We start from the raw sequence: 26,390 nt of genomic DNA, 5'->3' as shown, positions 1-26,390 counted from the left end.
TTTAATATGACTTCAAAGCATATCAGTTTGTGATATTATTCAGTAATAAAGCTTTCTGAATATCATTTGGTACACCTTTTTGAGATTTCTTAATATTTAGAAAAGCACTACTTGAAATACAGACTGTTAAATAATTTTATCTGAACTTCTACGTTCCTCTGATTTAAAAAAAATCTATATTTTGCTCGAATTTTTTAAATTTCACTTTTAGAAACAAAACATAATTTTTCTTTACAAAGAAATATCAAATTAGCCGTGGCCATATATTTAGAATGATGTGTGAAAAAATTCCTCAAAAACTTGAGGATCTGAGTCTTAAAGTTTGTAATATAGATTAAAATAAATTATTCCAAAAGCTTCATTCATAATAATTTATCTACATCAATTTATTTACAATAGTCTACATGTTCAACTAACATTAATACCTGCTTATTTTTGCTTATTTCTTCACTCTTTGTTATTCCCAATTGTGGATAACCACTGTTGGTTAAGATTTCACTCAAGTGGAGTGGAATGGGATGGTTTCTACAGGAACTGCCTCAGATCTCATGCAAATCTCTGATGACTTTGGGTAGCACTTCCACATATAAGTTGTTTCAAAGTCAAGTTGTGTCCCAACAAGGATTATAGTTTTGATGAAACCCAGATGAGCTGCAACTGTACTTTAGTCTAAACTCCCACTTAAGCTATAGTCAGTTATATGTGGTAATTGGAGAACAGAAATAACATGAGTAATGAAAGCTATAGATAACCTCAAAGCACCCTTTTAGCTCCATCAAGTCTCTTAGTAAAACTTTGTAGAGTGTGTTAGAATGACAACTATGAGTTTCCTCCAGATGGTAAAGGTGCCAATAATTTAGAAAATGATTCTCAACATATGGCAACAAGGGAAGGAAGCCTGATTAATCATTGTTCTAAATATTTGTTCCTGAGAAATTCAGGAAATTCTTCCTTCTGCTTATCACTTATCAAAACACATCACTATCATCCATAATATATTTAAGTTGAATAAATCTATTTAAACAATATCTGCTTATTTGTTAAAAATATAAAGTGAATCCCAATTAAACCAGGAAGATTAAACATAAATCTATTCCTTCAACCTCCCGTTGCTCCAGTAAATGCATAACAAGAGATTTAATAAACAAGCAAACCGAAATATATTCATCCACTAGGACTGAGGGAATGATAAAAGTGGTCACAGCAATGCAAGGCTTTAAGCAAATTTGAGGATAAGTAATTTACTTAAACTTAACAAACGAGAGTTAGAAGACCTCTGAAGAAATGCAAACTCACTCACTCTAAGGAAACAGGGAGATGATCGGCATTCAGTGGCATAACTTACCAGGAGAAAAGATCAAGAGGTCAACATTTTCTACATTTTTTTTCCATAATATTAGCAATCAATTTCAGTATTTTCCTTCTGCCAATTACTGGAGAAATTAAATAGCACTGGAGAAATACCTAACATATAATCATTTGGTGGTTCAACATAAAAAAAACTTAATTGCTTACTGGTCAATATGAAGTATAATCTAATAATCCACAAAATACCCTATAATGCCTCCCACCCCAACCCCACACACCCAGTGCTTCCAAAAATGGTTTTCTATCTTACCAATGCACAGCTCATAATTACCTGACTCATGAGGAAACAGACAACATAAATGAAGAACAACCCTCACTGCCAAATACCGATTGAAAGAGCTTGGAGAAAACAAAGACAATGAAAGACATGAGGAACATGTCAAAACTATAATGAACATTCTCCAGAAATAAGAAAAGATATTTAGTCTATTACAAATAAACCAGCAAAAACAAGACCAAAAGAAAAAAGAAACTGATAATTAGAAAGAGCCCATAGCATTCAAGACTATGATAACTGAGATAGGAATGGCAACAGAAGGTCTGGAAGACAAAGACGAGAAAAATTCTCAAAAAGGAAAGCAGCAAGGACATGAAAAGGAATAACAGAATGGGAAGATGGAAAACTCAGGGAAAAAACATATAAATATAATATATGTACATATATATAGCTTTATTATATTTATTTCAAATATATATATCTCTATATCAATAATTATTTATGTATATATTTCAACATAGCTATGTCTATCTCTAGCTATATATCTATATCAAGAAAATTTCCCATAACTGAAGGACACAAGTCTTCACATTAAAAGAGTATACTTAGTGCTTAGTGCAATGACTTCAAAATAAAACAAGTCCCAAGATGCATAACATAACTATATGTCATAATATCAGGGATAAATATAACATCCTAAAAGCTTTTCTTTTCTTGGTGGAAGATGGGCAGATATATGTGACAAAGTAACAGAAATCAGAATGCATTAAATGTTCAACTGTAGCATTAAACAGATGACTTGAAAATAGGTGCAATATTAAGCATTGGAATGCTGGGTTGACTATATTAATATCACCTAAAATAGACATCAAGGCAAAAATATTATCAAAGATAAGAAGAAATAATACGTAATAATGAAAGGGCCAATTCAGTAGAAAGACATGCTGAACATAAATATATATGAGCCTATAAAAGAACCATGAATTACCAGAAGCGATAACTGACAGAACCAAAGGAAGAAAATTAAAACTACATAATCATAGTAAGGGATTTTATTGAATAGACAAAAATAAATCAATAAGCAGACAGCAAATCTAGATTATAGCATAAAGTACATATTGTGGGCCTTTATACAACTCTCAGTAGACTTGAAATGATCAGAGTATGTTCTCTGGCCACAAACAAATTAAATTAAAAGTCAATTATAATGAGATATATAGAGAAATTTAAGCTGATTTATATATTCAACAAAATCCTAATCAATATTGTTGGAGGCTTTTTTTTTTTTTTGAGGAATAGAGGAGTTTTATGGGAAAAGAAACAACCTAGAAGAACCAAAAAAATTAAAATTTAAATATAGCTGAGTTGGTCATATTATACACTTTAATTTCAAGACAGTGTAAATCTACAAAAATCAAGACTGGGTTTTATTGGCAAAAGGTGGACACATAGTCCAACAGAGAAAATTAGAAGTAGGCCATTTATTTTTAATGAAGTTAAGTCAATGAGGAAAGATATGGTTTTTCAACAAATGATGCCAGAAGAACTAGACACTGACATGGAATAAAAGATTAATTGTGACACTTGTTTCACACACCATACAAAAACTGACTCAAAATGGATAATAGTTCTTCAAAACCTTAAAAAAAAAAAAATGCCTTAGAAGAAATATTGGAGAAAAAGATATAACCATGGGATAGGCAAGATTTCTTAGTATTCAACAGTACATATCATAAAAGAATTAAAAAAAGATATATTGCTCTTCACCCTATTAAAAATGTTTGCTATTCAAAAGAAATTTAAAAAATGAAAAAGACATTTATTAAGTGGGATAAAATACTCACAAAACATATTTGTCAAGCAAAGGACTTGTAGAATATATAAAGTGTTCTTAAAACCCAAAATAACAAAAAAAATAATTCAAATTTAGTAAAATATCTCAATAGATCCATTAGGAAAGAAGGTATACAGATGGCAAATAAATTAAAAGATGTTCCATATCACTAGTTATCAGGGAAATGCAAGTTAAAGACTCAATGAAATACAATCCTCTACAGGTGAAAATTGCTATAATTAAAAAAACACATGAAGCTTTTGCAAGGATGCAAAGAAGGGACCAACAAAATTTTTGTTCAAAGGGCCAGATAGGAAATATATATGTATATTTGTCTTTTTGCCATTTCTAGGGCCGCTTCTTTGGCATATGGAGGTTCCCAGGCTAGGGGTCTAATCAGAGCTATAGCCACTGGCCTACTCCAGAGCCATAACAACATGGGATTTGAGCCGTGTCTGAAACCTACACCACCGCTCACGGCAACGCCAGATCCTTAACCCACTGAGCAAGGCCAGGGATTGAACCCGCAACCTCATGGTTCCTAGTTGGATTTGTTAACCACTGAGCCACAACGGGAACTCCAGATAAGAAATATTTTAAGCTTCGAGGGGGGTCATATGATTTTTATCACAATTACTTAATTTTGATTTTATAGTACGAAGGCTGCTAATTCATAAACAAATGTGTATGGCTATGTTCCAGGACAACTTTATTTACAAATACAATTGAATTTGGTTTAAGAGCTATAGTTTGCAGACCCCTCACCCAGAGCAATGGTCTCTCTCTGATACTTTTTAGCTCTGAATGCCAAATGGTACAACCACACACCTGCCAAATAACCCTGAATATCCCGACCCTCCATATTTTTCCAGAAGAAATGAAAACACATGCCCATAAAAAGACTTTCACACAGTGCTCCTATAAAATTCACAGAAGTCAAAAAAGAGAAACAACTAAATATCTATCAAGTGAAAGAATAAACAAATGTATATCCATTCAATGGAATACTATTCAGCAATACACAGAAACAAACTACTGATACAGATAAGTGACTTTCTAAACCATTATGCTAAATGAAAACAAAAAAAAGACACAAATATGTATATTTATATGATTTCATTTGTATAAAATGAAAATCATTGCATCATATAAAAAAAGTGAGAGGTCATAAGGAATCACTTTCAGGTGAAGAAATATCCTGTTTCTTGCTTATGGTGGGAGTTTCATGGGTATATACCACTGTAAAAACTCAAATAATTGAGCTCTTTGAAAGATATGAAGTTTAAATTACCTAAATTAACCCCACAATAAAGTTAGTAAGATAAAATAAATATATAGAGAGGTTTTACCCAATGAAGTTGTACACCTCTCAAGGAGTTTAACAAAGTTTCAATATTTTGTTGTATTTTGATAAATATATCAACGAATATTTAGCCAGCCATAAAACATCATTCCACAAACAGGGTTGTTCCCTGAGGTAATACAGTACGTATGTGTTTCTCTTTGCTCAATTATTTCTATCTATTGATAGGTTTTTCTTTGTGAAAGAAGAGAATGCCATCTCTTTATTTTGTTCACACAAATATAAATTGAAGTCAATGCTAATTAGTAAACTGTCAAGAGATAACCATAAAATGAATAAAGAAGAAAATTAGCAAAAACACTGTTTTGGAAGGACAATATTATGACATAAATGAAAGAACTGTCAAAATAGAGTGGAGTTTGGGCTCTTAGTCTCTGTAACTTGTATTAAATTGTTCTTGCCCTTAGTTTCCTTATGTATACAATGAAATGACCTCAAGTCCCTTCTGGATCAGAAATTCTGCAGACCTAAAAACATTTAGCACATATTATCAAATATAGAGAAAAAAAATCACAATTTAGGGAAAGAAGGAATTATTAGCTAGAAAAATAAACTCAGTCTGATCAACTTATACAACTCGACATCAAAAAAACGAACAACCCAATTGAAAAACGGGCAACAGATTTGAATAAACATCTCCAAAGAAGATATACAGATGGCCAACAAGCACATGAAAAATTGCTCACCATCATGCAAATCAAAACTACAATGAGGTACCACCTCACACCTGCCAGAATGGCCATCGTTAAAGAGTCCAAAAATAACAAATTCTGGGGAGGGTGTAGTGAAAAGGGAACCCTCCTACACTGTTGGTGGGAATATAAATTGGTACAACCACTATGGAAATCAGTATGGAGGTAACTCGGAAAATTAAAAATAGAATTACCACATGACCCAGCAATTCCACTCTTGGGCATATATCCAGACAAAATTTTCCTTGAAAAGGATACATGAACCGCCCCCCATGTTCACTGCAGCACTATTCACAATAGCCAAGATGTGGAAGCAACCTAAATGTCCATCGACAGATGAATGGATTAAGAGGTGTGCTATACAAGGAGATAAAGGACTTATATGCCGAGAACTATAAAACATTAATCAAAGAAATTAAAGAAGATGCAAAGAAATGGAAAGATACTCCATGCTCCTGGGTTGGAACAATTAATATTGTAAAAATGGCCATACTGCCCAAAGCAATCTACGGATTCAATGCAATCCCTATCCAATTACCCATGATATTTTTCACAGAACTAGAACAAACAATCCAAAATTTATATGGAACCACAAAAGACCCAGAACTGCCAAAGCAAACCTGAGGAACAAAAACAAAGCAGGAGGCATAACTCTCTCAGACTTTAGGCAATATTACAAAGCCACAGTCATCAAGACAAGAGTGGTGCTGGTATCAAAACAGTAAGTAAGAAGTAAGTCAGAAAGTGAAAGACAAATGCCATATGATATCACTTATATCTGGAATCTAATATACAGTACAAAGGAACCTTTCCACAGAAAAGAAAATCATGGACTTGAAGAATAGACTTGTGGTTGCCAAGGGGGAGGGGGAGGGAGTGGGGTGGTTGGGGAGCTTGTGGTTTATAGATGCAGACTATTGCCTTTGGAATGGATTAGCAATGAGATACTGCTGTATAGTACTGGGAACCACGTCTGGTCACTTATGATGGAGCATGATAACGTGAGAAAAAAGAATCTACACATGTATGTGTAACTGGGTCACCATGCTGTACAGTAGGAAAAAAACGTATTAGGGAAATAATTATTTAAAGAAGCATAATAATAACCAAAAAATAATGTGTGGTATATATACAATGGAAAACTATTCAGCCATAAAAAAACAAAATAATGCCATTTGCAGCCACATGGATGTAACTAGATACCCTCTTACTAAGTAAAGTAAGTCAGAAAGATAGAGTCAAATACCATGATATCACTGATACCTGGAATCTAATATATGACACAAATGAAATTTTCTGCAGAAAAAAAACTCATGGACTTGGAGAAAAGACTTATGGTTGCCAAGGGGGAGCGAGTGGTATGGACTGGGAGTCTTGGGTTAATAGATGGAAACTATAGCATTTGGAGTTGATAAGCAATGAGATCCTGTTGTATAGCACAGGGAACTATATCTAGTCACTTGTGATGGAACATGATGGAGGATAATGTGAAAAAAACTATAATGGGAAAAAGTAAACATCATAAAATAAAAAAAAGATGAAGTAGAATTTGTGCAAACATGCAGACAATGAAGTTTCTCAACTAGGTAGGGAACATTCCTCTCCTCCTCATGGCCATTCCGACTCCATTTTCATTGGGTGCAGAGGAAGGTGGGCATGTACTAGATTCTCTCAGGTGAAAAGCTTTGCCTCCAAGCACTCTCTCTGACTTGTGGGCATCAATATCTGAGCCAAGACCACAATGTAAGTGCTTGCTACTTGCCCAGATCACTGGGTTTCTTACTAGGACAGCTATTTAAAAAGATTCTCACTCTTTCCCTCAGTCACTCACTAAATAATTATTGTCTGTTCCTTAAATTTGAGGGTGGGAGGAGGGCTATAGAAGGGAAAATACTTTTACCTTAAAAAGTTTACAATCTAAAGTAGAAAAAGGACATACTTAAACAACCATGAAAAAGTAGAAATTTTGTGAAAGATAAGATAAATAACAAGCAGACTGCAAAGTATTAAAAAAAAGGTACCATACATTTCAAATTGCAAGTTTTAAAATAAATCATAAAATATTTTAAAATATGTAAAAATTATAAGTAAAATTAAGTATTGTTCGTTTCAGTGTATAAGCGAGAACATTAGATAAAAGCAAAGTAATTTTCCCAAGGTCACTCAGTAATTCAGCTGACAATCCAAAACTATGTGATTCTAAAGTATAATTTCATCCTAGTATATGAGCCCTCACTACAAAATAGGCCAAAAATTATTCAATAGTCATAAAGTAATGATGGTAATGACACTGAATTAAAGTCTATGCATGACTTTGGCCTTCATAAATTTGGAACAGATTTTAATTAAGACCCAGGAAATTCATTTTCTTTTACTGGTGCCCTATGAGGCATGTGTAATAGGAAAATCATAAGGTTCTAATTTACCAAAAAAGAAAACAAATATTTACTGTTTGTATATATGATACACTAATGGAAAATATTATTCAGGAAATTGCTATTGTGCATGGCAAATAATTAGCCCAATAATGAATACATATATATATACAAATATTGCCACACATGTATGTACATATATGTACATGTTACAGAACTGCCGGCACAAAAGCCATATATATACATTTTTTGCCTTTTAGGGCCACACCTGAGGCATAAGGAAGTTCTGGGACTAGGGGTCAAATCTGAGCTGCAGCTCCCAGCCTATGCCACAGCCACAGCAATGAAAAATCCCAGCTGTGGCTGCGACCTACATCAGAGTTCACAGCAGCTCAGGATACTTAACCCACTGAGCAAGGCCAGGGATCAAACCTGCATCCTCATGGATCCTAGTTGGGTTGGCTACTGCTAAGTCACACAGGAACTCCCAAAAGCCAAATTTTGAAGTTTTTATTGTTCTATCAATCCTAAAGATATGAGACTTGATATTAACTTTAACAATTCTCATGTACATCTCAAATCAGTGAATCTTCACCTTATGTGGTAAATGTTTTGCATATGTAAGTGAAGCTTCCATGTAGCAATGGAAACTATAATATAGTTTTTATAAAGATATTATTTTATTTTTATTTTTCTTAATACTAAATATGAAAAAGCTAGAGAAAAAAGAAGTTCACATTGCATGGGAATAATCATCTAATTAAATCTAAAAGGACCAAATATAATTGGAAAATCTTTAGTTTTACTAAAATCAAGTCAAACTAAAATTGATAAGTAAATTTTTTTTCTACTCAAATACCCATCAGAAAAAAAAAATTTTTTTCCTTACTGCATTTTTTCCTTATCTCAAACACTACTCATAGATCTTTACGTATATGTTTTCACTCCTTTATTCATTCCTTCTAATAGAGTAATAAATATATATATAAAACACAGTAGAATGGTAACCCTAATGCTGGTAAATTTTCTTCCTATTTCCTACAATGAAGTGAATCTTGAGAAACAACCACAGTAAAGAGGGTTTATAAAAAAGTCCTATGTATAAATTCAGATTTCCTAGCCATATTTTATTTTAAAGGTAATATTTCATTCTTACATTTTAGGTCAAAATTAAGATAGCATAACACATTAAAAACTGACTCCTCGCTCTGTGTTTGGCACTTAAACCTTTGAATGCATTCTAGTTGATAGTAACCATATGTGGTCCAGGAAATGTAGAAGGGGCTGGCCAGCAAAGGATCTTTCTGGATGGCAATCTGCCCACACACCAGCTACCTCTCCCTCGGGCTCCCAGAGAATACGGAAAACTTAGTCTAATTCCTAAGTATAAAGGTAGAATGAAAGAAAGAAAGGAAAGGGAGAGAAATAAAGAGAAAAAAATACTAGCAATCCAGATCTTGACATTTTGAAGCAGTGATATAGTTTCCCTAAAAACTGTATTTTTTTTAAAGTTGATATCCTCTCATATATCCAAATTATTGCATAGAAGACTATACATTAGAAAACAGAAAGTGCCACTAGTTTTTAAGAACTGTCTTCTAAATCATATGCCAAAGAAATGTACTAGTAAATCTAAAATTTTACCAAAATAATAACTCACAAACAGGCAAATCTTTAAATCTCTTACCTCATTCCAGGAAGAATCATTAACTTCTGAGGTACATTTTTCCAGTCCAACATTTTATTTTAAGTATCTGGACACACTGAGTATCCCATAAAAATATACAAGCTCATTCTTAGGATTCTATTTAAAACCAACAATTAACTATTAATTAACGGGTGCTTAAAAGTCAGCATAAATATATTTAAACAACCTTATAATTCTTTGCACTGGAAAATGTAATGAAAGAAGAAAAAAGGTATGATGAGAGGCAGACACTGAATTCAATAATAATTTCACTCTGGCTACTCCAAACAAATTACATTTTGTAATCACTAATTGGATTTGAGGTACATTGAAATACTTCATTATTTAAGCTCTGACTCTGCTAAAGAATAACTGATTTATTTGAGATTTAGTTGAAACTCTAACACGCTCTACTGATTTGTCTATAATGCTATGATGTCATTAACATTTTTCACTACTGATGATGAAAGGGTCAGACTGACAACCCAGCTAAGCAGTAATTTCATGGCACTGTTAGCAAGTAACGGATTTCACTTTAACAAAAGCTTTTTCCCCCAGAATGAAGAAAATAAACCAGATACGTAAAGTAAGTAGAAATTACAAATAATGGAAGTTTTTAAAATATAAAATTTAAAATACGCTTTGAATAGTTTTATTTTAATAAAATAGATACCTTGTAACATTAACCACATACTATTTCATATTTGAATAAATAATAAAAACAACTTAGAAAACAAAATAAAGACAATTCAAATCTTGGCCCCAAACTTAATATTCTCTCACTTTGTCAAGACTAAAAAGAACGCAATGGATATTTATTAGGTAAGTATCAGTCTTATTAAACAATATTTATATAAGTGAAGTCAGTCAGACAATGAGACACCAACATCAAATGCTATCCCTTACATGTAGAATCTGAAAAAAGGACACAATGAACTTCTTTGCAGAATAGATACTGACTCACAGACTTTAAAAAACTTATGGTTTCCAAATCAGACAGGTTGGGGGATGGGGGGATGCACTAGGGGTTTGGGATGGAAATGCTATAAAACTGGGTTGTGATGGTCATTGTACAACTATACATGTAATAAATTCATTGAGTAATATAAAAATAAATCATACAGCAGTAAAAAAAAAACAATATTTATCTTAGTTGTCAATAAAAATTACAGTAATACAGATTCTGAAGTAGTGTTTTTCTCACAGTTGTTTAAATCCTTTTCTTTCACTGTAAATTTTTAGAAATATAGATTATTTCTATAATACTATAATTTTGAGAACTATAGAACATATTACCCTACATGCTTTTGTTGGATCCCTTACTATGTGATAGAATTAAAGAATTGATTTAAGCTAAGAATTTATACTAGGTATACAGACAAAACCCAGAAAATTTATTACCCCAAAGATACATACAAATATTGAAAGTGAAATGTCAGTACCATGTTAAACATTCCTTATACATATACATTAAAAGATGGTGAAATAATTTTACAGTGGTAATATGTTGGAAAATGAAATATTTGTCAGGAGAGAATTCTACTACTATTTACCCACGTTGAAAATGAGATCTTTAAGGGAGAGGAGGCAAGTAACTGAGAAACTAGTGTTTCTGAAGACTCATCTCTGTGGATGTTGAAATACCATAATTATTTTACTATGGAGTTGGAGAGAGAAATAATAAGCTAAAGCTGAAATCTTAAAGAAGAGCAGAAGTAACTAAAGTTTGGTGGAAGACGTCTATATAGAGGAGTAGCAGGTATATTTACCAATGTGCTGAAATCACAGTTAGGAAATTTAGGAAGGAGGAAGGAGACTGCTCTGGAAGTGACACTGAGGAGGAACAGAACATTACCCCACCTCCAATCCCAGTGATTTAATTGGTGTGATGAGAACATAACCATCTCCTGAAAGCTGGTATGAGAAGCAGGATCATCAGGGGAGAACCAGACTTAATTTACAGAGAAGATGAGAGGAAAATACATGTAAGTAGTTGAAAATAAGGAGACCTAGTTGGTGGATTCCAGAAAGCATGGTTAAAGGTCGTTAGGAGACAGAATTCAAGGAGGAGGATTAAAGTCTTGGGAATCAGGAATGACTTGGAAGTTTGGGGTTGCTTTCAGTCACTGACACAAAAGGAAAAACAGGTGTGATAAGTCAAATTCTGATTTTCCCAAGACCTTAGGGATGAGGGTGCAAGTGTCAGTGAGGGCAGAGAGAGAGAGACAGTTGTCAGGTCTTGTCACTTTTCAGAGCTTTAGTGTGTCCATTTGACTCTTGATAAGAGTGCTCTCTGATCCAGCAAATGATGTGTGAATTCCTCTTGATTTCAGATGGACACCTTTAGACTAACACAGGGGCTATCTTTCTTCCTTGACTCCCATCAGTGGTAGGGGGAATGTATACCACATTCAGGCTTCCTTTTGACTTGCATGGAAAAAATCCTAATGGCCAGTCTAGAGGTCAACTTACTTTGAGGGCATTGCCAATCTCTTGAGCCCTATTGATGGTGACCTCATTCCAAGCATGTGGCTGAATCTTCTGCAAGCCCCTAAAAAGGCAGGTCAGAATTTTCAGCATTCTGATATCTTGACTTTTGTTACTGGAAGAATCAAGAAAGGGAATTTTTGTGCTAAATACAAAGGCTTCTGTTTTTCATATCTTTGAATTTTCTCTTCTCCTGATGTTATGATTGTTTTAAGTATTTCATCAACAGCTTCATAAACTTTAACTGGACTGATTGTTCATAGCCTATGTAGATATTTTTTATCAAGTCAATTTATATTTATTGATATTTTATGCTAGGCACTATTTTAGGCAGTAGTGATAAATAATCAAGTGCCTGACCTTGAGGCACTTACATTTTATACAAACAATAAATCAATTAACATACAAATGAATAATACAATTTCAGGCAATATTACTTCCTATAAAACAAGAGGATGGAAGGTGGTTGGCTATGAATTTGCTTGGGATGGTTGGAAAAACCCTCTCTGATTGGTAACATTTTACCTGAGATCTGAAAGAGGAAACCATGTGCACCTCTTGGGAAAGAATGTTCAAGACCAAGGGAGCTGTAAATACAAAGGTTCTGTGCATTGATTGGTCCAGAAAAGGCAAGGAAGGCAGAGAATAATGAGTGAGGGAGGAGTATGTTAGGGAGGCAGACAGGCAAAATATAATATGGTTATAATTACAAATAAATTTGAGAATTTCACTTAGTAAATTTTTTAGATAATAAAAGATGTACTACAAAAGTTGATAAAATCTATGCCATGAACAAAATTTCCTAGTTAATAAAAATAAATTGCTCAAATCAAAACAGTATAATATAAAACAACCAAAATTTCTTATCACAGTATATACATTTAAAAGTATGTAAATTTAATAACAAATTACAAAAAATTGCCTACTTTTTTCTTAATATATTATCTAAAAGTCTTATAATCTTAATGACTCTACCTTCAAATTTTCATTCTTTGAAAAACTAGCACATCTTATCTTGTAACTTTCTTTTACTATACATAGTTTGTCCTTTCATTAAGAGTTTGTATTCTTTTTTGATTATTATCTTGGTTTGTACTTCTCTCACATAATTACAAAGGAAAAATAGTTTACATCTTTATGATAATGTTCTTGGTTTATGTCTCTCTCATACAAGCATTATGAAAAATGTATATGTTTAAAAGTAGAAGATATTGGAGTTCCTGTCAAGGTTCAGCAGTTAACGAACCCGACTAGCATCCATGAGGACACTGGCTTGATCTCTGGCCTCGCTCAGTGGGTTAAGGATCTGGTATTGCCCTGAGCTGTGGTGTAGGTCACAGACATGGCTCGGATCCCAAGTTGCTGTGGCTCTGGTATAGGCCAGCAGCTACAGCTCCAATTTGACACCCCTAGCCTGGGAACCTTCATATGCCATGGACGCGGCCCTAGAAAGACACATACACACGCCCACACCACACACACACACAAAAAGTAGAAGATATTGAAAATATATAGGTTCACTAATGAAAAAAACCTCAACTATAAATAATATAGTAAAAATTAGCCACACAACGGAAATTTTATTACTTCATTTATCTCTATATTAAACTGATCACAAGGGAATGATCACGTTGGTCAAAACCAATTTACTCATAAAATACCATTTCAACTATAACTAAAATATACTTGTTTGACAGAATGAAAATATGCCCCTTCTCTGATAATGTAGAGAATCTTCTTGCACAGAAGAGATTTTCCACCTATCTTTGGGAAAATTATTTGAGCCAAGAGGCACCTGCAGATACAGAATATCTGATCCAACCTGACAGTTCTTTTTTTCATTCACACCATGTAATTTTCAACAAAAAATCTGTCAGAGGAGGTTCCATTAGTGTCAGGTAAAGATTCCTAACCAACATACCTTCAACTTGTTCTAAAATTAAAATAACGAGTAAAACATAAATGGGAAATTCCTACTGCAAATAAAATGTAATTCTTTATCTTATCTATTTCTTTTCTTTGATCCTGGTGTTCTTCTAGAAACTCGAAAGGAGTTGTGACATTGACAAATCTAATGTCTGTTAGTTCCTACAGGGATGTGCCGAGGATAAATGTAAAGTTCTATTTTCTGCTATACTTGTTTTCATTAGCAATGATTTACTAGGAGTTGGATGAACTGAAACTTGCATTGGTCATTTTCTTTAAAAACAACATAGCAAATTTATTGGAAAGACTTAGAACTATCTTCACTAGTTTTAGAAAAGTTCAGTCCAAATTTAATCCCCCTCTTTCATTTTTTCTACTTTTCTTCCACCTCCTCTCACAAGAGTAGATGAAAAAGATGAGGTAATTTAGGAAAATAGGTATGAAAACATTTAAAACAAATCTATTGAGTTTTAAGTTCTTATAATGCAGAATCCCAAGTGATACTGATTAGAATTAGTAGATATATTTCAAGTAACTTAAAGACATATGTTGTCTGTTCTGAAAATTTAAATTATTCTAAAATGTATAAATATAAGTAACTGCAAGATCATTGTTTAATACTATAATTTCCATGTTTTATTTATTTATTTATATATTTAAATACTTATTAAATATATTCAATGTGTAAGGCAATGTTTTAGGTGCAAAATTAAATTAAGCATGCAGCTAAATTATAACCTCTGAGGAACAAGGACTTGCTTTTTATTCTCCACTATTTCTCCAGTGAAGAGACCAATGTCTGAATATATATACATATTTACTAAATATATATTTTAAGTGAATGTATATATTTGAATGAATATATATTTAAGTCAATGAAAGACTATATGTTCCTGTCTCCCTTCTTTGATTTTATTGAGAGTCAGAAAAAAATGATGCCAATCAATTTGATGAATATAATAATGGTCATATGTACTGAAATCTTATGAAACATAAAGGGAAGAACTCCAGTCTGACTATATGGGTGTTTAGGGCTTCAAAACTATGAACAGAGGATTAAAGATTGATAGTTAAGGTACAGAGTATACACATCTGGGACTGATATATCATTAAGAAATATAGCAAATTGCTCAGAGAAGACACATACACTTTTCAAGGTCTCAAAAGATTATTTAAGTTGTGACAAAGTAAATGGTTTCTAGGATATGAAAAAAAGATGCAAATCAAAAATTAAGACACATTAAAATAAATTCCTGTTAAATTTAACCTCTCAGACTTGTTAAACTTTTTTTTTTTTTTTTTTTTTTTGGTCTTTTTGCCATTTCTTGGGCTGCTCCTGTGGCATATGGAGCTGTAGCCACCGGCCTATGCCACAGCCACAGCAACACGGGATCCGAGCTGCATCTGTGACCCATACCACAGCTCACGGCAATGCCAGATTCTTAACCCCCTGAGCAAGGCCAGGGATTGAACCCGCAACCTCATGGTTCTTAGTCGGATTCCTTAACCACTGAGCCATGACAGGAACTCCAAATTTAAACTTTTTAATACTTAATATTCTTTTACTCTGCAATCATCCCTAAATATGTAAAATAATGGTTGAAAAATCACAGAAAATGATAAGGAAATGAAAAGACACATTTATAAAGACTTTCCAAATTTTTAAAACAAAAACAAATACTAAATATGTAACAAAGGTAGGATTAATATATTTGAAATACTGTGAGGTGAGGCAACAACAACAAAAAAAATGACACATAGAGCTTCAAACTACCTAAAACAGGCCCATGTTATCCAATCTTTTATACTGGTTGTGTAACAGGCTAAAAATAAATATGGTTTGATTAAAATATTTAGATGGCATCTATCCTTAAGTAAGCAATTTCTAAACCCCAAAGTATCATTGATTGTCTCATATTTAGAATAGAGAACTGAAGCTAAAAACCTTTTATCATTTTCAACGAGATTGCAAATAGAAAAGTAGCTCATTTGTCTTTAGTTTAATACCTTTCAGAATAATTGCTACCTCAAATAAACTTCTTATTGTCTTTTTCAGGACACTTTAAATCAGCCTGGACAAATTTCTTGGGACAGTTTTAGGTCATTAAAAGGTCATGAAGAGAGCCTCAATGCTAGCAGATAATTCCTAAAAGCTTTTAAAAAATTACACTGGAAACAATTTTCCTCTAATAAAATAGACAGAAATTTTATGAACTGTTATAAGACTAATCACCCATAGCTTAAATGCTTGAGTGTACTCATGTTAATAATTCTATCTTTAAAACGTTTATATATATATATATTTATCTCCTAACTTATACATATTATTTACATTAATATGCACTTTGTAAAATATACACTATTGTATATAATATATGCACAACAGATGTGCGTGTGCAAGTATGTGTGGGTTTACTCATACACACTTACACACACAAATGAGCACACACATATACACACACTCTCTTTGGAGAATCCTTAGGTTATTTGTACACACTTTGTTATGTTTTCATTAAACTCTAAACTTCGTTCACCTAAGTACTTAGTACCATCAAAATTTCTGCAGTCCCTATTTCTATCTGAATATATGTGATTATAAATATATATAATCTCTTGTTCTGAATATATATGACTCCTAGAAGACTTTGAATCTCTCTCTTATTTCTAATCAGAGTTATAAACATTATTTGTACAATAATTTTTTAAGCTTCCTGAGGCTTTGAAAACCTATTGAAAAGTTATTTAGAAAGCAGATTTATTATTTTTCTCTTTGAAGCATTCTGAATAAAATATCAGATATCTTTAACCACACTGGTCACTTGCTCCTAATCAAATCATGCACTGCTATTTATCAACATTTTTTGAGAATATCAGTTCTGATACACTTAACTGGTTACTTTCTTTGAAGTTCTATTGGCATACAAATCAAAAGAATCCAATTTTGAGAGCGAAACAGTATAAATTAGAAGGAGAATTAAGTCCATAAATCCTATGCTTGTTTATTTTGCAATCCTATAAAAACAAAAAATATTGATTTATAGCTATTTGGGAATAAATCAAGTTAATTACTTATTGTCCCCTTCTGCGGTCTCAAATATTTTAATAACAGATTTTTTGATCTTTAAATTACCTGTTAAGAAACTTTTTTTCTTTCCTGTTAAGTTGAATGGTACCATACTCATTTTTACTCTTAAAGTAATAGGTAGCCTTGTGGTTGTTGAGTTTCTGATAAAATGACCTAGAAATGAATACTGTGTCCCCAGAAGTGCACTTACGGCGAGTGAAGAGATAATTATTTTTGTAAATATGATACCCAACTTTTCTACCCTTCTCAAGTTCATTCTAGACCTGGCTCTTGTCCTAAAATATTTTGATAGTCTTATATCTGCAAAAATTCCTCAAAATTCACTCAGTGAATACATCTAGTTTTATAAAGAGGTTAAAAATTTAATTAAGACAAAGATTGTTATAAACGTGTAATTTAATTCCTTGGAAATATTATGGAAGTTAAAAATTATTGACAAATGTTTAGGTAGCCTATATATTGCATATTACAAAGCACTCTATTTTTTCCTAATGAGTATCTAATGTAATATTAGTGAATTATATCTATATCATGCTAATCTTAGTAACACATCAAATATTTATAAGCAGCATTAACATTATTAGCTCCATTAGGGGGGAAAAAACCAAAAATGTCGAACAACTAATATATTAGTATATTCAGTTATATAACTAAGATATATGTTTAAGATTGATAATTGTCAAAATATTTATACCCCTTCCCTATTGTGTCTCTGCAAATAAAGATTTTACTTCCTAATCCTTTGATGTCAGTCTTGGTGAAGTAGTGTGATTTGGTAAGTAAAGTGTGAGTATTAGTGGTGTGGACTATTTCTGGGCAGAAGCTGTGGGACGACAACATAGTTCTGCCATCATTCCCCCCCCCCACCCCAGATATAAGCTAATTTTTAAGTTTGGGTACAAAATAATGGAGAAGATGTGAAATCATCACACAAAATATATACAAGTGATATAAAAATATCTTTATTCTTATTGTAGAGCCATTAATTACCTCTCACTTAGCTTGTGTTAACTCTAAGACTTAACTTGGAACTCATGTTTGGTGGAATGGAATTTGGTTCTTAGAATAAAGTATTATGATAAAAAAATCTGAATTATATGATATCATCTCTGAGAGCAAGTAGTAGGTGGTGAGAAAACTTTATGGGAGGTTGGAAAGATGGTGATCCAAATAATGCCATGGAGAAACATTTGGTAAAATTATCAACTGCAATAACTTAGGAAGGATATAATGTTCTAAATTAGCTGTGGCTTCAACTTACTCTTATTATTCAGTTGGTACTGATCAGTTTGTTAAGAGAATCAAAAGAAATAGGGAGACTAGTAATTTCAGGCCTTACAGCATTGAAAGATGAAACTTTATTTTCCTCCAATTAGTGACAGAAAAATTGCGAAAGCTTTGAGTCACAAGAGATGATTTCAACTCAGCCTCTTGGCAAAGAATAAATTAAGCGTAACTTGCACTTCTTTTTTTAAAATCTCTGCTGATTAAAAAAAATAAATAAACAAAAAACAAAATACCTCTGATTAAGGTAGCAGCCAGTAAATACTTTCCTTTAGATAGAGAGGCTCAGAGAAAATGGAATGAAAAAGATACAGGTCTTCTAGAAGCCCGGTAAGTACAATATACCATAGTTTAGAAGGAATATCATGGGTGTAGGTAGGGATGTATGATTGCAAATAAAATAAAGTACTATAAATAAAAAGCCCACCATGTTTTGAGAAAGTCATACTACCAAATGAACAATCAGCCTGGAATAGAAGTTATAAGTATTCAAGATTTAAATAAACTTTAGTCCTACCAAATTTCTACTGGCAATAAAATCAGTCCAAGAAAGGAGCTTAGTCTGTAGGGGGGATTTTCTACAATGCCCTCCCCAGATAATGCCAAGGAGGGAGAGCAATAGAAAAGATCTGCCATAGGGCAGAGCTAAGGGCCATGGAGATAACAGGCTAGGCAATTGTGGACAGGCATCAAACTTGTGGACCATGAGGGAATGTTCCCCATCACTAGGAAAGGAAATTCTCACTATAATTTCAGATTTGCTATAATCTACACAGTGACTGCTTTGTGTCTCACTTCTCCCCCTTTCTGTTTAAAAGTATCCTGCTATTCCACCACCATATATTAGAAACATATTGTGTGTGGTGAAGAGCAAAGGGGGGGAATAGAATACATAAATGGTCCTTGTTATTTCCTAGTTCTCCAGATTAGGATCCCCATCTGGGCTATCATGAGGCGCTAAACTTTGAGACTGACACTCTGATTTGATGGGTCCTTTGTGTGCCTAAGCGAGCAACATGAATATTTGTGACCAGGCTTTGATAGACTGTATTATTGTCAAGACATGTGTGGCTGCTCTCTGCTGGGCCAGTCCCTGCAGGAGGATTAGACTTCTAGCACCCTCAACTTTACATGAAGTCATATGATTTGCTTTGTATAATGACATGTGACAGCAAGAAGCTTTAAAAGCCAGCTCATGGTTCCTCTCTTATCCTTTTCCTTCTACTATGAGATGAAATGTATATGTCTCAGGTAGGGCCTGCCTTTTCATTTTAGAATGATGAAGCAGAGCCAAAACTTTTCCATGATGTGCATATAATGTGTAATGTATAAACTTTGTTATTATAAAGCCACCTAGATGTTGAAGTTATTTGTTACCATAATACAACTCAGTGTAGACTCACTGACTGACCAATACAATAAAAGTGCCCAGAAGCAAAAGGTGTAGAGAAAACAGCTTGTCAGAGACAATAGTCACTCTTGCTCAGCCAAGCAATCCCTGCTTCAGAAAGCATTCATTTTATGCCCTGTCTGCCTTAGTACAGCATTCCATTAGGAATGGCAAACAAGACTTGGTCAGAGAGCCATTATTCTGAGTAAAAGCTGCTTTTTCCTGAGTTTAAAAAGAAGAAAAGAATGGGGCAATAGTAATGGAGAAAATGGTTTGTCTTAATCTCATAATAAATCCTTCACAGTTCTGTAGAATTGTAAGGAATATATAAATAATAAACTAATTAAAAATAGTATTATCTGGAGAAGTTTTTGTTTGCTATGAACAATTTTCTACTAATATTTCTAGCTGGTGGGACTGGATTGGTAAATCATTCATTTCCAAATGGGGAGTCAACCTTATCAAAATAAAACTACAGAAGATTTTGAAGCATCATATCAAGTTGAAATGTTAAGATATATTAATTTAATTGGTTAATTGGTCAGCTCACTGAACAGGTAAGATATGCAAATACAGCCTGTTAGGCTGGAGAGGGTGGGAACAGTTCTCCTTCAGAAATTTTTAACGTTTGAAGAACTTGTTTTATTAATGATACACTGAAGACATGAGCTCAAGGGAGGGAAGAGAAACCCCAAGAATCAAAGTCTAGATACATTCTCCTTGGATGATTGGCACCATAATAATAGATACAATTTTGAATTCTGTTTTTAAAATGCCATCTACAGCTATTGCTGTAAAATTATAGAGTAGAAACAAATGAGAAATCATATAAATTGCCTTTGTTAAAACCAATCCCTTTTATCTCCTTAAACAATTATGTAAGCAATCTTACATAAGATCATTTAGAAAAACTAAAGTTTTTCTCACATTTCATCCTTCATGTGAAACAATAATATATAAAACAAAAACACTGAAAAAAAGCAACCAACTACATATTCTTTGCTAAATAAGTATATTTAGCAAATGTTTCTGGTTTCTGGTTAAGAATTCCTTCAAAAATTTTATATAAAAACATCCTTTAATTACATTCAAATAGCTTACTCTGATACCTATATTTTATGATATTGACATATTGATGCTAGTGATTTTTAATTGCAAATTTACCCAATAATCTGAATATTCAAGTTAAATATATTCATTGGTTAAAACAGTAGGGATTACTCTATCTTAATTATGTTTGTATTACTAATTTTTTTTCTTTTCATTTTTGTAATTTGGAGTTCTTTTCCTCTAACTTTAAAGTTTTTCTTTTGTTTTTTTTTTTCTTTTAAAATGTGCTTCCTGGTTTCAAACTATACATTTTTAAACAACTTTCTTATATATTTTCTACTTTCATTTGAAAGAAATTAACTGAGACAAAATTGTTTGAATTAGAAAGACCACTGCCTTAAGTTTTATGTACCACTCTTAATTTTCAGTATCACTGTAACCAATTTAAAACCAAAATTAACACTGATATAAAGAACTTTCTGGAGGCAAATCAGTTAATAATTTCAAATAATTTAAATCCTTAAACTTAGCAAAAAGGACATTTTGTAACATAAAGAATGCAGCTACACAAACTAAAAATCCACTAACTTTCATACAAAAAAACTGCTTTGTTTTTGCATCATACAGAGTACATTACTACTATCAACTCGGTCCTTAATAAGATAAAAGAGATTCTACATTTATAAATTAAAAGTATACTTGGAAACATTGAGAGACAGAGAGAAAATGAGTTACCATTTCGGAGCTCCCCAGAGTCGTCTTTTCCTATTGTTTGCTGATGATTTTTGATAAAGCAGGTTTTTGTTTTCTAGAATCACATTCTTTTACTTTCTTTTTAAAACTAGAATCCAGTAGCAGAAAATTTCTCCAAAGGGCCAATGGTCAAATAAAATAAGGGGCACAGAGCGGAGGTGCGGTGCCCACAATCAAGCTGATTAAACTCTGCAGGATCTGCAGTTTGTCAAAAACCTTTTTGCTGCCTCACATTTTCTAAAAATGGAAAAGGTGAAGCTTTCACAAGTAGCGGGCTCCAAATAAACCAGTACACCCAGCACAAAGCTCATGATACCAGCACAAATTTTTTTCACACATTAGGAATTTCCACAATTAGCAGGTATCCATCACCCTAATAGGACGCTTCTCCATATTAATGTAAGATTCAGCTTTTGAACCCTAAAAACTCTTTCCACCCCTCAGGCTACATTTGTCCCAAAGAAGCATTAGTCACATGTAGCCTTGAGGGACTTTTATACAAAACTTGTGGAAGTAATGTATAGATTTCTTTCCTTGGAAGGGAAAAAGACAAAACAAAACTGGGTCACTGATGGTGACTGTTAAAACAGTGAACCTAAGAATGCGTTATTACTTCTTTCTCGTCATTTAATTTCTTCAGTTGTGGTCCAAAGAGATAAGAGTGCTGTGCACAGAAAATTATATGCGGGCTATATGATAGTTATCCATGATATTATATATTCACTGACAGCATACTCTATCACAGTTCATTTATTTTTGTCTCACCCTGTCTAGGTGTTAAAGGTAATAGGCTAATGCATTTTTTCTTTTTTTGGTGTACAGCTTTTTCCCCCTCTTTTATTTTTAACATATTTTAACAAATTTGTCTTTACCTACATATCGTAATTTCTTCAGCTTAAAAAAATGTAAAAAAACAAATATCATATTTTATAGACATGATTCTTCATTTTTCCTGGCATATGCTCTTCTTATTCGAAAATTCGCAGTACATTTCACATTCACTATACTTGACTACTCCTTGTCTCAACATATTTCATCAGCTATTATGGTCGCTGAGTTGCCAATAAATTATTTAGCTGAAATATCTGTACTCTGGTGGACAGCATTTCTTGGGACAAATTCCATGAAAATGCAACTACTTCAGGAATACCTGGAACTGTGAAATTGTTTAAAAATGCCTGGTTTCTAAATAAGCTTTGAAACAAATACCATTTGAAAAGATAAAATTGTTTCTTAAAAATAAATTTAAAGTTATTCACCAGATTTTTATACAGTAAAATATTCAAAGCATGAATGATGCAAAACAAGCTGTGCATCAAATGGCTTTTAGGTCATATCTGAGCCTTCCCACCCAACTATTAAAATAAACAAATGATCACTAATTATTGGGCCTTTAGTATGAAATCACTGTGTTTTTTAAACAGTGGTAGCATTAAAAATAGAAATATGGATTTTTTTTAATTTAGTAGCATTCTTTCTTTAGCTATTAAATATTAATACTGAATTGATAATCAACTAATTGTTAAAAAGGATAACTTGCCATCACAGTTTTGAAACAGTTTAAATAAGGAAATTGGTCAAAGGTCTGTCTAACATTTATTGTGTGAATAAATGATTTCTTCCTTTTGGCACCTAGTAAGATATGTAAAATAGAACAAATTTTTAGTTGGCATAAAACAATTTCTATGTACCAGCGCAATGCTTAATAACATCTTCTATTCGTCTCCCTTTATGACATTTATTTGTGAACCACGTGATAGGATACAATGAATCCAGACTTGCTTGAAATCTAACCACTTAGAAATCACTGTGCTTTTAGGTATGGTCTTGGACATGCATTGCCTAAATATATTTATGTAAATGATTTTCACAGATGTTACACCCTCACCAGATAATGAAAATAAACAAGGTTGAATAAAACATTAACCCTAATTTCAAAGGATTTCAGGTCTCCTTATCTACCACATAGTTGCTGATTAGTATAGTAATTTATCATGCAGCAGCCACCAAACCCCAGAGGTCAGGATAATAGGGGCTACTATTACTGGGCATTTAGTATAATCCAAATCCTGTCCAAAGTACTTTACACCAATTAACTGTTTTAATCCTGTCAACATTTGAGTCAGGCATTTTTAATTCACTTTACAAGCAAAAAAAAAAAAAAAAATCGAGAGAGAGAAAGCTCAATAAACATGAATATCAGTGACAGGACTAATGTTAGACTATACAACCTGACTGGAAAACCTCAGTTTCTGGACTCTGTGGCCTTTAGCATTAATATTTCACCCAGGGGAATTGAGTGGAAGAAGGGAGCTGGAAGGGTAGGTGGAATGCAGAGTGCTCAACTTAGATGTCAGACCTTGAAGAACTGCTTGGCAATGTTTGTGAAAAATACACATATAGGTTTTTTTCTGAGGTAAAGTGAGTAAAGGCACAATGAGATGGAAGAGGGCAGCAAGTAAAGAAGCAGATGGTATCAAAGACATACTTCACTGACATAACCTCATGAAAAGCGATTACTAAGAGACAAAGCTTCTTAACCAGGGGCTCAGAGATCACCAAGAAGCTGGTGTAGAATTCAGGTGATCAATGAACTTGGACTGGAAATGAAATTATTTCTGCTAACATTTAACTGAAATTTTAGCAATTTTTTTTTTCATTTATGAAGTCAGGCAACAGAGCACAGTGGTATTATTAGATCTTCCACAAGATTCTCTTATTTAATGCTTTAACTAAAAAGGTCATGCGTTACTAAATCACCAATTTGTTTTTTTCAATACTCATAATTTTACAGTATAAGTGTTTTTCCTTGTAATACTATATGCTTTATTTTCTTCATTTAAAAGCATCATGCCTTGAAGCAGTTCATGGACTCCAACGGACTGCCAAAGACATGAAAATAGTAAACCTCTCTGGAGGGTGAACCCAAACCAAGAGCCCAGTTGGTAGTGAGATGTCAATGGAACCACTTCTCTGTTAACTGTGTCTGACATCTTTCCCACTCTACTCTCTTTCCTCCTTCCTGGCCCCACACTATTGTGATGATTATGGAATCACTGATGTCTAACCCTTTATCAAAACCACTTCATAATGAGTATTAGACCCTTAATCCTAACAATACTTAACAGGGGGCATACATTTAAATCCTATAATTCACATAAGAGAATAATTTGTACCTCTGGGTATTATGATATATTACTGCTTTTGTCTGCTATCTACTGAGTTTCTGCTTAATCTGTATATCTACAGTAAAAACAATATGCTCTTTCCAGTACACTAAAAAGTTGTTAAGTTTTAGCAGGAATTTCTCCCAAGGAGAATTGCTAAAAGAATATTGAACAAATCAAAATTATTTCTTATTGTTAGCTGAGTTATACCTGTCATATTGCTAGTATCAGCTACTTATATTATTAAATGCATATACTTGCATTATAGAATTACAGAATTATTTATAAAAAGTTAAAAGGAAGTACAGTTCCATTTGTAGAAATAATCACTTTAGGGATCTATTAAGTCATTTTCTTAATACAAGGGAAGTCAATCAAACAGAAGTAAATTAGATATCTTTTGTATGTTATTTATTGTACTAACTGCATTTAAAAAAATGTTTCTTACGATGTTTTGATATCTCTTGGGAACCTTACAGACCCAAAGAGAGACTGACCATCCAGGAGTAGCTAATTCCTGCAGGTTGTGGACAGCTTGCATGGAACACACCTTTCAAGGTCAGTCCTGCAGGGCCAAGGTCATACCCCCACCTACCTTCTTATTTATCTCTCATACATCAAGTCAATTTTTCCCTGCTCTGAAAGAACCTAGGGACAGGCAGGTACCAACTAGAAAATATCCCTATTGCCCAAAGCCTTTTGAAATTATCTAAACTAGCCAATTCCAAATGGCTTACTTTATCCAACATTGCCTTTCCAGCAGAAACCATATTAAAGTCTCTCCCCTCCCTCCTGCTTCTACCTATTGACCAAAATATGATGGTCTTCCTCTGCCCTGGGTAGCATAGTATGCCTCTTATTCTTGGGAAATTGTAATATTAAACTTTTCTTTCTGTAGTTTTGACTTCTCCTCATTGTCACTCACTCTCTTTTATAAACTAGGACCTCAGCACAGAGTGGAGTTCACATAAAAATAAGAGCTATGTATAATTATTTAATTGTAAGTGTTATTATACAGGATGAAGTGATGTAATAGCAAAGAAGGAGATTTGAAATCAGATAGACTTTTTCAGCTTCCTTGCTGTTTTACCATAGTGCAAGTGACTTATTTCTCTGTGCCTGCATTTTTTTCTTCTGCAAAATGAGTATGAATATGATTCACGTTCTGGATTATTGTGAAGATAAAATAAGACATATGAAAATAGCAGCACCACAGGTGTTCTAACCGCACAGTATTTCTTAATATTGGTGAAGTACCTACTATTGGTCGGATATGTACTTAGCTGAATTTTCATTGCCGACTTTGGGAATGAGGAGTCTTATTTGCACTAACAATTGTGATTACCATCATTTCCCCAAATTCCAGTTTACCTACATAAAACCAAGTGGTTTGTATATAATCTATGAAGAATAACATAATGAATTCTAATTGATAATACGAATTTCACTGCATAATATTTGTTTTTATATTATAGTTACCTTAACCACATTTTACACATTTACCTCAACAAATATTCATGCGTTAATTAATAAAAATGATCATTATTGTAAGTGTTCCCCATTTTTTTCCCTTATGTTACATTTAACAAGATTTCTGAAACAAGATAGGATATTGTTACCACTAAAATTAAAATGTCAGGGTGTACTTTATAAAAGTGCTCCAAACCCCCACAAAACACCATCTTTTACCGTGGTACAATACAGCAATAATG

The 26,390-nt window shown here is 33.0% G+C and overlaps 1 protein-coding gene across 5 annotated transcripts in view; it reads right to left on the bottom strand.

Moving 5' to 3' along the window:
• The window catches only part of SEMA3A (semaphorin 3A), a 454,735-nt gene that overhangs the window by 302,079 nt on the left and 126,266 nt on the right, over nucleotides 1-26,390 (bottom strand). For 2 of the 5 annotated variants that reach the window (XM_084977286.1, XM_021063477.2), the window contains exon 1: nucleotides 21,494-21,702. The exons of the other annotated variants lie outside the window; for them this stretch is intronic. Coding sequence is in view for 1 of the 2 variants with exons in the window: in XM_021063477.2 (XP_020919136.2) it covers nucleotides 21,494-21,496 (3 nt within the window). In the remaining variant the exon portion in view is untranslated. Of the gene's footprint in view, nucleotides 1-21,493; nucleotides 21,703-26,390 lie in introns of those variants that run through there. 5 annotated transcript variants of the gene reach the window in all.

This window comes from Sus scrofa, chromosome 9 (genome assembly GCF_054392235.1).
Source record: "Sus scrofa isolate SSC_HxYL_T2T_F1_AM1 chromosome 9, Sscrofa_HxYL_maternal_Yorkshire_Landrace_v2.0, whole genome shotgun sequence".
Classification (NCBI taxonomy): domain Eukaryota; kingdom Metazoa; phylum Chordata; class Mammalia; order Artiodactyla; family Suidae; genus Sus; species Sus scrofa.
The sequence above is the reverse complement of the archived record's forward strand: the minus strand, read 5'-3'. Positions and strand labels throughout refer to the sequence as shown.